The 17,947-nt window shown below is 40.0% G+C and overlaps 1 protein-coding gene across 3 annotated transcripts in view; it reads right to left on the bottom strand.

Moving 5' to 3' along the window:
• GPATCH2L (G-patch domain containing 2 like) overlaps positions 1-17,947 on the bottom strand; it is a 61,955-nt gene that overhangs the window by 27,156 nt on the left and 16,852 nt on the right. For 2 of the 3 annotated variants that reach the window (XM_047736152.1, XM_047736154.1), the window contains exons 3-8: positions 16,753-16,817; positions 11,341-11,517; positions 9,665-9,744; positions 6,503-6,561; positions 4,096-4,150; positions 1,321-1,406 (exon numbers count right to left, since the gene is read on the bottom strand). In XM_047736152.1, coding sequence (XP_047592108.1) covers positions 1,321-1,406; positions 4,096-4,150; positions 6,503-6,561; positions 9,665-9,744; positions 11,341-11,517; positions 16,753-16,817 — 522 coding nt within the window. Of the gene's footprint in view, positions 1-1,320; positions 1,407-4,095; positions 4,151-4,206; positions 4,247-6,502; positions 6,562-9,664; positions 9,745-11,340; positions 11,518-16,752; positions 16,818-17,947 lie in introns of all 3 variants that reach the window. The other variant, XM_047736153.1, reaches the window with a different exon arrangement.

The following is a 17,947-nucleotide window of genomic DNA, read 5'->3' on the forward strand; positions in this document are numbered from 1 at the left end:
TTATTACTACTTCTCCAGTAGCAGCTCTGGCAGTTAGCTGCAGGTTAGGGGGCAGAATTTATTATTATAGCCCAAAGTGGAAGTTCTCATTGGATCTGTGAAAGGATCATTTCTTGCGCCTGCACACCAACCTATGAACATATCCATTTAAGAATGAATTAAGAGAAAGCGGAAAAAAAACCCACATCAGAACTTTGGGAAGAAATCCTTTGTGCCACTAGAAATTATAAAAGTTCTGGGGTTCAGCCTATTAGCTCCTCTTTTGTGCAAAATAACCTTGCACAACCTTGGGATACTACCATTAAAACCGTGTTTACTTCCCATGTCACCTAATTCCAGAGAATTTCTGCTGAAAAACGCAGGATTCATTCTGCCACATCGGCAAAGGATTCATTCTGACAAATATATACAGAATGTCTAGTAAGTGCCAGACACTATGTTAGGTGCTGGGGATGTTATCAGGGAACAAGAAAAAACAAAGTCCCTACACTACGAAGCTTATATCCTAGTGAGAGAGACAGAAGAAAAAAGCTGTGACGGGAACCCAACAGGCAAATTCATTACAGACTGTGATAAAGCTTTAGCGAAAAGAAATTGACGAGCAGAAAGCGGTGGATGTGGCCCCCTTAGACAGGATGGTCTGAGAGGTCCTCCCTGAGATGAGAAGTAGCCAACTGTGAGAAGAAGCTTAGCATGGGACTCCAGACAAAGGGAACAAGTGTGAAGGTTCAGGAGTGGAAAAGGTTGCTACTTTTGATGAACAAAACGGAGCTGAGCTTCCTGGCATGGTTGGACCTCTCCCCCAGCGAGGAGAGAGAAGTATATGAGAGGAGGGTGGACACGCAGGCAGAAGGCAAATTACAGAGTTCTGCAGGTCAAGGGAAGGATCATTAATAATGTTCTTGGAAGATGGGGCTTTTAGCAGAACAGGAATACAAGCCAGAAGACTTGGGGGTGCCTGCGTGGCTCAGCTGGTTAAGCGTCTGACTCTTGATTTCAGCTCAGGTCTTGATCTCAGGGTTATGGATTCCAGCCCCACGTTGTTAAAAAGAACAAAATTAAAAAATAATCCATGCTCTAATACAAGTCAGAAGACAGGTCACAGTTAAGACTTAAATCACATATCAGCCATGTGATCACAGGAAAGACACTTCAACACTCTGCCTCAGTCTCTGTATCTGTAAAACATCCACTGGCCTTTAAAGGTTGTTGTAAAGATCAAATTGGATATTATACACAAATATACTTAATAATTTGAAGAGTGTTGTAAAAAAGGAAAGGGTCTTGTCTGGAAGAAAACCATCACCAGAAGACACTTACCTGGCAGAGCAGTGTGCTGGTGAACATCTTCGGTGAGAAGCGTCAGTGAGAACATCCAAGGAGTAAAGAGGAGACAAGGGATTAAACTGCAGGAAAAAATGAGATTATTTTAGAGCAGCTTCTATGAAAAGATCTGATCCCAAGGAGCGGCATGTTATTTGATTACTTTGCCCCTTGGACCGTTTGACTCTTCGACCATATGAATGACACCATTCAGTGAAGTTGCAGCCAGGAATAAAGCGTACTGATGCCGCACACCTCAAAAAAAAGGCTATTCCCGGGCGCCTGGGTGGCTCAGTGGGGGTTAAGCCTCTGCCTTCGGCTCAGGTCATGGTCTCAGGGTCCTGGGATCGAGCCCTGCATCGGGCTCTCTGCTCAGCAGGGAGCCTGCTTCCCTTCCTCTCTCTCTCTCTGCCTGCCTCTCTGCCTGCTTGTGATCTCTGTCTGTCAAATAAATAAATAAAATCTTAAAAAAAAAAAAGGCTATTCCTTGGTAACAACTTTAAAAAAATTCTAATACATGACAATTACTTAAATGGCAGAAAATAGTACTTTCTATTTGATATAACAGGAACTTATGCTATTGACTATTAGCTCTTGTTCCTAAGAAAACTAGCAAGAAGTTACCTTTTTATTTCCTTATCCTGGTCAGCGCATCTAGTAAATAATGGTTGACGCGTGCCAACAGTCGTTGTTCGTAGAAACAGAACTAGATTAAGATCCCTAACATCTGGTTCCAGTCTATCCCTGAGTTGCCATACGTTAAAAGCAACACACTTTCTTTGAGCTTTACTATCCTCAACTGTATAACGGATGCAGTGCTTATCTTACCTATTTTATAGGACTGTTATGGGGCTAAATTAAATACTGCTTTCAGTTGGGGCGCCTGGGTGGCTCAGTGGGTTAGGGCCTCTGCGTTCAGCTGGGGTCATGATCTCAGGGTCCTGGGATCTAGCCCTGCATCGGGCTCTCTGCTCCACAGGGAGCCTGCTTCCTCCTGCCTCTCTGCCTAGTTGTGATTTCTCTCTGTCAAATAAATAAAATTAAAAAAAAAATACTGCTTTCAGTTTATAATTCCAGTTTCTCTTCTGTAAAACTTATATTTATCTCAAAAGGTGGTTGTGAGGATCAAACTCGGGATACAGTACACAAAAATACCTCGTTTTCTGTTTTCTAGATTTCTTTGGACTTCTCCCATAATAATCCTTCCCCCAAATTTCAGAACTAAATATATCTTAAGACTGAAGCTCTGAATGGTAATTTCAAAAGAACTTACAAAGAAATTTAACTTTGGGCAAATTGTTTTACTCTTATTTGTGAGTAACAGATCTGGACTAGGTAATCACCACAGGCCTCCTTCTGCCTTTCGATCCTCTGACGCAAACACGATCAGTACCTTGGCTTCCTGTCTTTCACGTACCACCTTAATCACTTTGTACCTGCCCACCATCTGCACTATATTTACTCCATATTTTTCTTCATACCAATTATTTTTACTCAACCTTGTCCTTACTATTTCTATGGAACGACAGATTGATAGAATATTTTTTCTAACACATATTATGACTTAAAGTAATAATCATATGTCCACACACCATCTAAAATCATAAGTACACACCAGTTAGGTATACTCTAACTCTAACTCTATGCTCTAGTTCATTCTGAAATAGTAACTTCAAGAGGAAGGTTCCAAGTCTAAGCTGTACATCAATTTAATAAGCCCTAAAGAGTCTAACACAAAACAAAAACCGGTAAGCAACAGGAAACCTGGTATTTCCACCTATCGGTCTTCACCTGTTTTATACCTAATTGAGATAAAGCAACCTCCATCCCCACAAAAATCAAAAGCTACAAACATTAAAGGAACATACTGTTGCAGCAGCTCTTTCTGCCCATGGGTCCTGTCCCTGTGCTTTAATAAACCACCATTTTGCACCAAAGATATCTCAAGAATTCTTTCTTGGTCGTCGGCTCCAGACTGCACCCCACTGACCCTCAATTATATTCTAAAATTTCATCATTCAGCGCCTGAACGTGGGGCTTTGAGTCTTTACATCTGGACGCTGAGCTTCGGTGCAAAATTGGTGAGTACTTTCTCTACTCTTCCTTTACTCTCATTTCAGGGGCTTTTCAAGGAGTGTGGTCTTATTGGAACACTTGCATGTCGACTGCTCAGGCCGTAATCCTCTAGCTCGTGGCTGCTCTATGGGGAGAGAAAGCCTGCCTTTTGGCTGGAAGTTAGTACCCTGACCAGAATGGTAATAAGACCCAGAAACTTGATGTACTCTTTTTATTCCTTTTCTTTCTTTGAAAAAAAAAAAAAAAAAGGAACATACTGTTAGCCATAGTCAGTAATTTTTAAATTATGACCCCTTATAAAGGCCTACATTTGCCAAAGGCCCTCTCCAGGGGTAGCCAGAGAAGAGACTGAGACTAAATGGGCAAGGTCCTAAGGCCTTGACTCCCACTTCACTCCCAGCAGCCCTCCCTCCTTCTGTTTCTTATGTTCAGGTCTCATTGCTGTACTTCTCAGAGTAGGATGCTGGTGCTGAACTAAATCATAGACAAACGAGGTTCACTCTAATTTCTTACTGCAAAGTTCAAAACCAAAATAAAAACGATCCCTATGAAATATGCTTTACAAGTAATAAACAGAAAAACACAGTTGAACCTAAAAAGGGGAATTAGCTACAGTTCTTATCAGTGAGTATCAGATAATCTTAAACAGTCCTCTTTAAAAAAAAATCAGAATAACATAGGGAACAGGGACCTTACCTCATGTGCACAAGCAGAAATGTGAGGAAAATCAGAAGCCAATGATTTATTCTTTCTAAAGAAAAGGAAATCAAATGATAAAATAAAGATGACAAAGAAAAGCGATCTTACCTGATTTCGTTCTCTTTTCCCAGCTGACGGTAACCAGAAACTAAAGAGAGGGAGAGAACAACAGGGAAGAAAACAATAAAAGAAGCAGTTGGAAATTACAGAAGAGCAGAAAAAAAGATGCTGGGGTAACCAAGTGAAGATGAAGAAAGAACTGGGGAAAAGAAGGAACTAGAGGCTAAAAGGAGAGGGATGGTAACTGTATACAAACTTCTTTTGTAAAAAAAAAATAATAATAACTTCAAAAGAAAAAGCCTTGTAATGAAATGCAAACCACTGTACTCTCTAAAAACAAACCCGAGATTACAGTGTGACACCAACAGACTCTCAGCTGTGTGGTAACAACAGGATCCCCAAATTCAACAAGAACATAAAACAAACTCACATCTTGCCTATTTTGTAAATGACAAATTTGGCCAAGCTAATGAGTATAAGATCACAACTAGATATCAACCATGAAGCGTACAGGGGACATCAAACAGCCAATCGTGTTAGGGGACAAGGCTGTCACAAGAAAGGTGGGGGGAATAATTCCTAGAAGAATACAGGTGATAAGTTTCTTGACATGGGTCTCTTTTGACTTGAGGGGGTGGGAGGTGGGATCTGACTCCAAAGGCAAGGGAAACAAAAATAAAATATATGGGACATCAGGGCGCCTGGGTGGCTTAGTGGGTTAAAGCCTCTGCTTTTGGCTGAGGTCATGATCCCAGGGTCCTGGGATCGGGCCCCACATCGGGTCCTCTGCTCGGTGGGGAGTCTGCTTCCTCCTCTCTCTCTGCCTGCCCCTCTGCCTACCTGTGATCTCTCTCTGTCAAATAAATAAATAAAATCTTTTAAAAATAAATAAATGGGACATCAGACTAAAAAGCTTCTATGCAAAGGAAATTATCAATAAACAAAAAGGCAACCTACTGAATGGGAGAAGATATTGCAGATCATATATCAGATAAAGGATCAACATGTAAAATATATAAAGAACTGGGTGGGAGGCTGGGTGAGCCTGGTGGTGGGTATTGTGGAGGGCACGTATTGCATGGAGCACTGGGTGTGGTGCATAAACAATAAATTCTGGAACATGAAAAGAAATTTAAAAAATAAATAAAAATTTAAAAAAAAATAAAATATATAAAGAACTCATATAACTCAACAACAACAAAAACCCAAACAATCCAATTAAAAAATGGGCAGAGGGTGTGGAAGACATTTCCCCAAAGCATACAAGCCCACAGGCACATGAAAAGATGCCCAATACCACTAATTATCAGAGAAATGAAAATCAAAATCACAATGAGATATCACCTCACACCTGTCAGAATAGCTATTAACAACAAAACAAGATATAACAAGTGTTGGTGAGGACATAAAGAAAAGGGAATCTTAGTACACTGTTGGTGGGAATGCAAACTGGTGCAGCCACTCTGGAAAACAGTATGGAGATTCCTTGAAAAACTAAAAATAGATGTATCATATGATCCAGCTATACCACGTCTGCATATTTATCCAAGGAATATGAAAACACCAATTTGAAAAGATACATCCACCTCTACGTTCACTGAAGCATTACTTAAAATGGCCAAGATGTGGAAACAATCTAAGATTCCATCAACGGATAAAGAACATGTGTATACATCATACACATACACACAACGGGATACTACTCCACCATAAAAGAGAAGGGATCTTGCCATGTGTGACATGAATGAACCATGAGGGATTAGTTTAAATGAGTAAGTCAGAAAGAGAAGACAACTACCGTATGACATCATTTATATGAGGAATCTAAACAAAAACAGTAACAACAAATAAATGAAAGAATAAAACAAAACAAAACTCATAGATACAGAGAACGGATTGGTTGTTCCCCGAGGAGAAGGGGATGACGGGCGGGTGAAAGGGCTCCATTTCAAGCTGATATATGGTACCTAGATTTATGGTGATGATCACTTTGTAGTGGATACAAATACTGAATTACGATGTTGTATACCTGAAACTTACTTAATGTTATACATCAATCAATCAATATAAATAAATAAATAGTAAGAGCACAACTGGAGGCTACTTTTATAATGCAGCATCTATATACACAAACAGCAAAGAAATAAAAACTAGTCTAGAAGGAAAAAAAATCACTGTCTTGAGTTTAGGGCATTAGCCATGTTAACTGTTGTAAAGTACAAATCTTTAAGATCCTCTCATTCAGCTGTAAAGTCAGATTTCTAGGTTCCTTTCACAAAACTTCCCTCTGTCTCCTACTCCAACGAATGGGCTAGGATAATGAGTAAATTATAGAAGCACTTACTCCTTCTGCCGAGGGTCACTAATGATGTGGCCTATTCTCTCAGAACTTATGCTGGTCTCCTGCAAAGGCAAGGAAGACAAGAGTGTCATCTAACCACAGAAACAAATAAAGTCATCAAGTTCACACTTTCCCATAACTGTGCCAGCAACCTCAAAGGCACATGTCAAATGTCAATCTTAAAATCCAACAGCAAGTTTATTTCTTTTTATGGAAATTTATCTTGAAAGTGTTATGTTATTCTAGACTTATTTTTCTCTAGTGTTCCAAAAAAGTCATTATAAACCTTGTTTACTATAGATAGCATTTTAATAGTGAGTTATTAAAGTATACAGAAATAGAAACAATTTTTAAAAAATCCAACAGCAGCTGATTTTTAATGGGCTACACACCAAGTTCCCCCGCTCAGACACAGCCCCTTCATAGTGGGAAATTCACCCCATCCTCACTGGGAACACCTAAAATCTGCTGACTAAATGTACACGTATTAAAGGAATTTTGCTAACTTACAAAAACTGTTACCCTGTCTGTTAAGCATCATCTCTTAAAGTAAAACAGAAATTTGTACAAACTGGTTCTTAAATTTAGGGTTCTTAAGACTGTAATATGAAATCTTATCCATAATACCACCAGAAACTAATCATGTCCAAAAAACTGAAAAATGGCACAAGGCACTCACCACCCTTCACTTCACTTGAATATATTTACAATGACTGTCTATCACAGGACCTGGGGAAGCACACCGATAGCACACGAGTAAGAGTCATGCACACACGAGTAAGTGCTAAGATAGAGCGTGTAAGTCACAGGCATGAATGTCAAGTACGTGAAGCCTGTTACTCAAACACATTTGTTACTGGGCAAATATGATCAGTATTCATGTATGTGTGTGGATTAGCCTAGAATATTAGGGTATACATTTTCGCAGTACTAACCATAGGAAAATTAATTTGAAGTCAGATTCTGGGCGGGAGTGGAGCTAAACGAAAAGGTTTCACAGAATGTATTCTTCACATTCTTCATCCCTTATGCACATGCCTCCTGGTCACAGACACAGCCATAGTAGTGGGGCCAAGGGAAAGGATGGGTGAAAAATGAGCTATTTGTTACTGCAGAAAAATTATTAACTTAAAGTGCCGTAATGTTTAAATTTACAGTTTATTACTGTGTAAATTACAAGCAGTACTTTGCGTAATTAGCAGCTCGCTGGCAGGGAGCTGTGAATGAAACTCATTATTTATGATTACAATTTAGAGAAAGAGAAGAGAGGTGGGGGAGGGGGGAGAAGGGGGGCAGAACACTGACCTCTGCTAGAAATGACAAATATCCCTTTAAGGTGATGAAGATGAATTAAACAAGTAAATATTATCCCATTCATTTGAAATTCTTAGAGGCATACCCAATAAGCCCTAGAATTTCCTTCCAGGCAAGCTAAAGGGAGCCTTCAAGACAAACTGATTTATTTCCATGGAAGTGGAAGGCTCTTATTTTATAGGAGCTGAAACAAAGTAAGGTAGATAGTAGGTAGAACATTATCTTTCAAGGCCAACTGATAAAGGAAAAAATAAAACCATCTCTCTGTTCCCTACTCCCAACCTCCTGCCTGCCTCTACCTATTAGCTGTCCTGTTACTAAGAATAAGCTCTCAGAACAGTGAAAGCAGCATTTGAATGTCTGTGAAATCAATGAGCCAAAAGAAGAAGGTATTCTTTCAATAATCAAATGTCTTTCCAATTAAGAGATTTGAAATTGAATTTAAAGATTAAAAATATCTGAGTTTGGGGCACCTGGGTGGCTCAGTGGGTTAAAGCCTCTGCTTTCGGCTCAGGTCATGATCCTAGGGTCCTGGGATCAAGCTCCGCATCAGGCTCTCTGCTCAGCGGGGAGCCTGCCTTCTCCTCTCTCTCTCTCTGCCTGCCTCTCTGCCTACTTGTGATCTCTGTCTGTCAAATAAATAAATAAAATCTTAAAAAAAAAAAAAATCTGAGTTCACCTGGAAATAAATAGCTTTTTACATAGCAAAAATTTCAGAAAACGGTTCCCTAATTAAACTATAAAACACCTGAGGGTAGCCAGGCTGTGGCTGTGATCACTGTGTACCTGGCCTGGCACAGAGCCTGACACATAATAGGCATTCTAAATGTTTATGCATTAACGCTCTGAAATGCCTCTCACTCCCTTGCCCTTTGCCCACGACCATCCTCTCTAGGTATGAGCCTCAGTCTTCACCTACCTTCAATCTCAAAGCTACAGTAAAAAATTAATTAAAATAATTTTTACAGGTACCTGGGTGAATCAGTCAGTTAAGTGCCTGCCTTTGGCCCAGGTCGTGATCCCAGAGTCCTGGGATAGAACAGTTTCCTGTTCAGTGGGAGTCTGCTTATCCCTTTCCCTTTACCCCTCCCCCTACTTGTGTGCCCTCTCTCTAATTAATAAATACTTCTTAAAAAAATAATAACTTTTAAATTTTAAATTAAGAAAAGATAAAAGAGAAACACAGCTGGGTTCAATTCTCTCTTCTGCCACATCTTTCTGGGGAATAGCAGACATTACCTAGTTACTCTGAACCCAAGTTTTCCTCATCTGCTAAGTGGGAACATCACCTATATGGTTAAGAGGATTAAATGAATTGAGTGCCCAGTACAGTCCCCAGCAAAGGGGGAAGTGAATAAATGGTAGATATTCCTTCCATGTAGCCAAGGAGAAGCTTTTGAAATCTGCTAACAGGTTTTCTTTCCAGTTTTGGGTTTTGTTTTTTTTTTTTAATGAATTCTGGAATAAAAGACCAAAGTTAGGACAGAAGAAGCATTTATGAATTCAGGAGGAGTTATAAAGAAGCCAAGAGTATTTTAACTTCTACAATAAAAATATGAGATTAATCAAAAGAATAGAAGACCTACAGGCCTACAGATTACAGACAAACTGTCATAATAGTATTTGCTTTGTCAAAACTTCTGTATGAGTTAACCTTCATCTTTTATGTGTGTATCCATTTATATCCTCCATTAAGGTTCACTCTTGTGAACTTGCAGAACATTTCAATTGGCTTAATTTACTCCAAGGAGTTCTGCAGCACCTCGGATTATTGAAAACAGTACACAAATCCCATAGGAAATACTGTCCTCCAGTCTCCCAGTGAGCCCAGTAGACATGGAGAGCGGTCACCTTCCCAACAAGCCTTCTTCGGCCCTTCCTGAGGCATCGAGCTGCAGCTCCAGGCAGACGATTCAAGCGTGCATGGTACCCTAAAAAAAAGAAGAAAGCCCTCAGAAACAGAATGCAGAAGATTCATTACCAATGATATGCTTCTAGTACACCAAAGGCCTTCCTCCCCAGGACCTTACTAGAATGACCCTTAAACTAGTATCATTAGTCTATATGCCAAGGATTTATTATTTTTACGTCTTTGCGGTATGATATTAGGTGTGTCTTTACCTCTGACTAGGGATCCTCACCTAGAAAGGAGGGATAATCACTCACTCAGTCCTAGCATACAGGGCTATGGGAAGACTCAATTAAATAACACAGGGAAGGTATTTTATAAATTGAAAACAGTACACAAATAAAAGGTGTTATCAACAATTTCTAATAATAAATTAAATCCTAGTTATTATCTCAAAAACACTGAAGTCATGAAATAATAGTAAAAATAGCCTGTATAAGTGTATAGCCATTTATACGTTTATATACAAAAAATATACTTAATATACATAAAAATGTATAGCCATTTTTCTAATTGCTGTATGTGTTCTATACATAAAAAACACAACTGGAAAAATCCACACCCAAGTCTTATTGATGACACTGTCTCTGGGTATAGAATAATGGGCCATTTTAAGGTGTCCTTCCTGTTCTCATTTGTGTGCATTTTAAGTGGTCCATAACGAATTTTCAGAAATGGTCACTGAAATGTTTGACGCAAGTTATTAAGGTAGCAACACATGCCTCAGCCAGGCAATAATCTCTACCAAGAGCCAAATGTTTTCAGAAGGACTTTCAGTCATGTAAATTCATCATTGGAAAACGCTATAGGAGTTTATCGCTTGGGCATAATTCTGATCACCAAAAGATGCCCAACAAACACGTGATCACTGACTGACTCATGACTGATGACTGGGCACCCCAGAATCATCAGTTGACAGAGCTAAAAGAAACCTCTGAAACAGTCTTCTCAAAGCCACAATTATTTTAAGTGCCAACCCCCATCTCCCAAGGCAATGAAGTGACTCTGTCAGAGTCACAGAGCTAGAAGACAGTACCTGAGAGTATTAGCACCCTGTTCCTTCCTCCTGTCCTAGGCGCTTTCCACTCTACCTTGCTACATCGTAAGTAAAGGAAAAGCAAAAGGAAAGGATGTATTTGTGTTTAAGTCCAAAATAATAGAATAAAATCAAATTATTTAAGGAAATATTTTAAAATCATCCAATTAAAAAAATGTCATTATACCTTGTATGTGAATGTTCTTACTGAAATCTGTTCTCTTCCAAGATCCAATACTTCAGGCTCCCACTGAGCACTCCATAGCCCATCGGTTTCACAGCAGGTAAGCAGCAGTGACACGCTGCTAGGCTTCCTAAATCTGGCACAAATGGCAATAGCAAGCTGAAGGAATGCCCTGCTAATAGGTATCCCAAGAGTCTCCATGGGTTGATTTAGGTATGAATGGAGAACCTCAAGCTTTGAGACTCACCCTTGAATCTTCTAGGAAAATCCCTGGACTAGCTCCAAATTTCAGAGAGTTAATGCATACTTAGAGGGATGAGTATACTGGCCATGGGATGATTCTCCCCAAAGAGAACCATAAAAGTTGTAAAGTATATTTTGGTCTCCTCAGAACTTACCTCTTTGAGCTGGTCGAGAAGGTAAAAGGAATGTGGAATCAGAAAGTTTATCCAGTCCAGAATCCATTCTTTCTACTTCAGGGCAATGATCAGGAGCCCACTTTGGCAGAAGATTAGGGACAGTGAATCCTGGGACACATTCTCCCTCATAGAACCAATCGCTCTGCTCATCATCTCCTAAAATAAAGAAATCATATCATAAGCTGGAATTTTAACATGCTCTATGGAAAAGTAAATGGGAAGATGATTTCTCAGAGCAATGGATTTTATTATACTTTTTAAATAAAGTCGAAGTACAAAAAAATTTGTTTTGATCCTTCTTCTTGACCTATATTATGATGAAAACTAGAGTATCAAACTAGTTTCACAAAAATGTCATACTGTGTTATACTGGACTTCTTTTTAGAGTAAAAAACTAATAGAGCTACCATTTACTAAACCCTTACCACCTATGAGGGTCCATGCTAAAAATCTCTTAAGTATGTTATCTCTTCTAAACCCTACACTAATTCCAACTTATAAATGAGGCCAACTAAAGCCCAGAGCAGGCCAAGACCAAGTTAGTGAATGATGAAGGCAAGATCTGAACCCGAAGTCTAACTCCAAAGCCTTTAATACAAAAATAAGCTGCCTCTTATGTAGCATTCTGTGGTATAAATGGACCTGGGGTTCAAAGCCCACAAATGTCTTTCAATTCAAAACTAGCTATTCCTCAGGATGTTTTATTTGCATTTGTTATAACAGGTGAATAAAAAATGCATACCCATATCTCAATTCCTACCACATTAACGGGACAGAAAAATCATCTTGACACTAGCAATCCAAGCAACCAGGAAAAAACTAACCACAAGGAGAAGCAATATAATCCCTTAAGGCTTGTCATGAAGTTACACCAGTCACCCAAGGCCAGACTCTTCACCAATGACAAAATCAAGAAGAGATCCATAGAGTCAGACTCTTGGTTCAAACCTTTCTCTACTGGCTAGGATGACAGCTTCTTAGTTTGCAACAGAACTTGCTCCTACCCACAAAAAGTAGTAAGACAGATAACTTTAGGTCTGCCACTCCATACGCCTTTCAAAATAGCAAGGATGAAGGGAATTACTACAAGAACATCTAAATAATTCACAGTGCATTCATTCTCTAATGTATGCCAGATCCCAGGGAAAGCTGGTCAGGCCATGGTTAGGGCACGAAGTATCAGATTTATGAGCCTCTAACACGGGCCAGGATAATGATAACTCTTAACCCACCCTGAAGATCTCTAAAAGGGAAAAGGAAAACGTTCATTAAAAAGTTACTCAAAGTGTGCCCTTATAAAAACACACCACCAACAACTACTTCTCTAGACCAGTGGTTCTCAAACTTCAATTGCATCAAAGGAAGCAGAAAGGGTTGTCAGAACACAGGCTGCTGGGCCCTACTCCCAAAGTTTCTGATTCTGGTCCAGAAAGGATCAAAAATTGAATTTCTAACCAGTTCCCTAGTGATGCAAAGCTGACTTCAGTACCACATTTTGAGAATCACTACTTTGAAAGCATCTCACCAAGCCATGTACACAAGATGAACTACAGATAGGCTTTAGAATTAACAATGAGGGGCGCCTGGGTGGCTCAATTGTTAAGCGACTGCCTTTGGCTCAAGTCATCATCCCAGGATCCAGGGATCGAGCCCTGCACTGGGTTCCCTGCTCAGCGGGAAGCCTGCTTCTCCCTCTCCCACTCCCCCTGCTTGTGTTCCCTCTCTCGCTGTCTCTCTCTCTCTCTGTCAAATAAATAGAATCTTAAAAAAAAAAAAAAAAGAAGCAATTAACAATGATTAGTTTCTCTGCATGTCAATACATTAATTCCTTTCTTATTCACAAGCATTCCTTGGGCCATTTATTAAAACAGTATAGTTAGTTAGACCATACTTCCTGAAGACAAATGGTATCCCATAATGGCATTTTTTTGTTGTTGTTCTTAAGCATTCACTCAAGACTTTTGACAATATAAAAAGGGACTCACTAACTGGAGAAAACCTTGTGAAGTCATCTAGACCAGTAGTCCCCAACCCTGGGCTCACCAGGATGCATGATACAGCAGCTCCCCCAAAAGACTACTGCCAGAGAATAAGGAAGAAGCTGATGGGTCAGACTCCAGACTTCCTGCTCCTCCTGCTTTTTCCAAAATAGGTTTAGCTGTTTCATCATCTGAGGTTCTATGTCTAATTCTGTTTGAGGGAGAAAAAGGAGAATTTTCCCCTTATCTGGCTTTCCCAGTAAGTAATTATTAAGAGCTTACTATATGCCAGGCAATATGTTACCCACTGTAGCTCCAAATAGTAAAAAAAAAAAAAATTCCTGACTTGGAAGACTTCAGTGGAAAAGACACACATCTACAAATAATAACATCATGGTAAGTGATAACAAAGCAGTAAGTACAGGCAAAGAGTAGGGGTTCTAGAAGAGGAGACCTGCACTGAGTGTGTATCAGTCAGAATCTTCAGGAAATGCACGCACATTTAAATGGGATAATCGAGGGGTGCCTGGGTGGCTCAGTGGGTTAAAGCCTCTGCCTTCGGCTCAGGTCGTGATCCCAGGGTCCTGGGATCGATCCCCACATCGGGCTCTCTGCTCGGTGGGGAGCCTGCTTCCTCCTCTCTCTCTCTGCCTGCCTCCCTGCCTACCTGTGATCTCTCTCTGTCAAATAAATAAATACAATCTTTAAAAAAAAAAATGACTTTAATGAAGTGACTATTTACAAAAGTGTATACAGTATTAAGAGGAACCAATAAGAGACAGTGAAGCACCTGGGAGGCAGCACAGTGGGGAACCTTTACCCTTCCTAAACCTGCAGCAGCAAGGAGAAAGAATGGTTATCAGAGACCAGAGAGAACATTGAGGTTATAGAAGACTGCACAATAGAAAGGGAGCCAGGGAAAACTACAATCCAACTCAGTAGATTGCATTATTGTTGCCAACTCTTCACTACCTCCCTATGATAATACATCCATGCCTTTTGTCCTTTATCATGGAATTCCAGAGCCTTCCCCTTGAGGCAGAGCATACTTCCTCATCCCACTGATAACTGGTTTGTCAAGTAACAAGCTTTAGGTAGTAGAACATTAAAAGATGTGACCCGGGGCACCTGGGTGGCTCAGTGGGTTGAGCCGCCTTCGGCTCAGGTCATGATCTCAGGGTCCTGGGATTGAGCCCCACATCGGGCTCTCTGCTCAGTGGGGAAACTGCTTCCTCCTCTCCTCTCTGCCTGCCTCTCTGCCTACTTGTGATCTCTATGTGTCAAATAAATAAATGAAATCTCTAAAAAACATAAAAAAATAAAAAATAAATAAAAGATGTGACCCAAGCACAAGCTTTAAATAAATATGTATGCTCTGGTTTGGTCACTTAGCATTCACGTTTGCCAGCATGAGAAGTCCATGCCACACACTGCCTCCAGGGGAAAGGTCCCAGGATAAGAAACACTGAGTAGATACAAATATAGTTTAAATCCTGGAGACCAGCTGAGCTCAAGTTGGGCCAGCTGACGCACAGCCAACCCCTAGCCCCACAGCAAGAAATAAATGCGGTACACCACCGAAATTCTGGGGCTGTTAAACACTATTATCATGATAAAAACTTGCCTAATACACTCAATCATCCGCCTCCCTCCCTCCATTCCTCTGCTAATGGCTCCTATTGCCCAAACCCAATAAGAAAATGAGAGCAAAAAACCCCACAGATGCAGTCCACAAATATGCCCTGGAGGGAGAAAAGGAAAACTGTGTCTCGGTGGATGAGCAAGAAAAGGTAAAGATGAGATTCCTGACAAAGACACCAGCGTAAACAAAGGCATGGAAGCACGAAATAAATAGCTTTGTGCTGAGAACTCCAAGCATCTAAGTATCATCAGAACCTGTGAAGTTGAAACAGAGAGGAAAGCTGGGGCTCTAGAATAACCTAAAATCTTCCATCAGAAACCGAGGATTCCTTACCAGTAGAAAGGTTTTCCAAAGGCCCAACACATAACCTGTCATAAAAAGGTCCACGCTTTCTTAAACTTCTGGATAATTATACATCATAATCTTCAAGAGACAAATTTTGAGTGGCGCCTGGGTGTCTCAGTTGGTTAAATATCTGCCTTCCACTCAGGTCATGATCCCCAGGGTCTGGGATGGAGCCCTGCGTCAAGCTCCCTGCTCAGGGGGGAGCCTGCTTCTCCCCTTCCTCCCTGCTCATGGCTCCTACTCTCTCTCGCTATCTCTGTCTCTTCTTCAAATAAATAAATAAATAAAAGACAGACATTATACTTCACAGAGCAGTATAAAAGCAAAGAAAAAGCAGCATTTGTAATTCTGAATAGTATGCACTAATCCATTCATGGAAAGACAACCAGACTTCCTGGTATGAAACAAAAGAATCAAGACCTGAGCCGCACCCCACCTGGGAGTACACACACACAGCCTCTAATGACACGGCTCCCTCAGAATCAGAAAGAGAGAGAAAAGCACTCACAACAACCTCCATTATAGTAGGAAGCTCAGCAACTCCGTCCATGCCCATGACTCTCAAGGCACAAGTGAGATACCCGCCCTCATGATCTCTCTCCAAAATCAGAACTTGGATCCTGAGTGTTACAGTCCCAGGATGCCTTCGGTTACTAGGGAGCCTATCTGGAACAACCTGGACATGTAGTCATTGTGCTTCTGTCTTCAATCATTAAAGAAAAATCACTGGATCTCAGAGCTAAAAGGGACTTTAGACATCTATGAATCCCTTATTTAGATTAACAGAAACACAATCCAAAGGAGCTACATGAAATTATCATTGGTACACAATTAGCATAGTCCTAAGCAAATGCAGAGGATAAAACACAGTTTCAAATTACTGTGTAGGCTGTAAAGATAAGGGACTGGTAATTAACATACACCAGCCCTATTCACAGTGTTCTATGCTAAACTTAAGGAGTTTTAACATTAGAAAGAAGATGTGTTTTATAATATATTCATCTAGAACACTATGTTCATTTATAAATAAGGTTATAAAAACAAATTCTTTTATAAAAATAAGAATGTCTTAATATCCAATAAAAGAGTACAATACAGAAGGATATTTTTTGTTCTAATAAAATTAGCAACTTCCCAGAGTCCCATCCTTGACACTATATTCCCCTAATTAATGATTCTCAAAGTTTGAACTACCTGCATAAAAATCACTGCAGGTACTTAAGACAAATTCAGATTCTAGGGGCCAACTCCAGACCTATCTGATTTCTAGGAACTCAGGAATTTTAACAGGTGGCCTTTAAATGCTCTAAAGTTTGAGAACCACTGCCATAGACAACCACCATATTCTCAGTGAGTCACTCATCTAATCATTACAATCTCCCCAGAAATACTGAACCAACATCCCAAAGCTAGGATCAAGATTACCTTGCCGTCCTTCATCGTTGGTAAACAGCCCTGTGTCACTGCTGCTACACACACTGCTGGTTTCACTGGAAAAAAAAGAGTCAAACACAAGAGAACACATCAGCTCCTGTGAAAAACAAAGCAGTGCCCATTCTGGTTGTCAAATCTAACATCCCAAGTTTCCGTGATTTTACTCCAGTTCATTAGCCAATCACAAATGCAAATTTCATAATTAAGCCACAGAAGAGAGCTTATTTTCCTGTTAAACAAATAAAAGGAAAACTATAACTTTTGCTTATTATTTCAAAGTACTTTATAAACATCTAAAGTCATTTTGTTAGGTTAGCATTAGAAAGTTATGTATTACGGTTCATAGACGTAATCTCAACCTGGCTAGGTATATCAAACAATACAAAGCTATCAACCCATTTTGTTTATAAATCCTGTCAACTATCAGTTTCAAATGAAGCTATCCAACTTTAAGACATCTAACATCTATCATGTTTTTTTCCCCATTTACACAGCAAGTAAGAAAAATCCATGAACAAGAAGAAAGTCAGTATGACCAAAGTTACGTTTTCTGGGCTTAATGTCTTCCTGATATGAAGTGGGTACAACAAAACTCATTTTCAAAACAGAAGGTTAAAAATAAAAATACAGGAGCGCATGGGTGGCTCAGTCGTTAAGCTGCTGCCTTTGGCTTAGGTCATGATCCCAGAGTCCTGGGATGGAGCCCCGCAACGGGATCCCTGCTCTGTGGGAAGCCTGCTTCTCCCTCTCCCCCTCCCTCTGCTTGTGTTCCCTCTCTTGCTGTGTCTCTGTCAAATAAATAAATAAAATCTTTAAAAAAATAAAAATATAAATATAAAAACAAACTCCATTTGAACCCACTGAAATAAAACTTTTGCCCTCTAGAATTCTGTACAATTGGTTTCATTTCCTGAGCCATCACTAACAGCTGATTCTTGCCCCTTCTTTTGCCTAATCATCATTAAATTTGATCGATCTGGTTCAAGAAAAATTACTCTATTCTTTACACTATGAGCTGTTTTCTTGAGTGGGAGTGTTTCCTTCCAAGCTAGCCAATTTTTTTCACCTACTCTACAAGATGGAAGAAACCAAAGCAAGGAAGGAACATTCTCATCATACGGCATAAGGAATAGGCTTGGCAAAATCCCAGTCTACATTTCTGGATCAAGAATCTGAAAATATTTTG

Source organism: Lutra lutra, chromosome 7 (assembly GCF_902655055.1).
Source record: "Lutra lutra chromosome 7, mLutLut1.2, whole genome shotgun sequence".
In the NCBI taxonomy this organism is placed as follows: domain Eukaryota; kingdom Metazoa; phylum Chordata; class Mammalia; order Carnivora; family Mustelidae; genus Lutra; species Lutra lutra.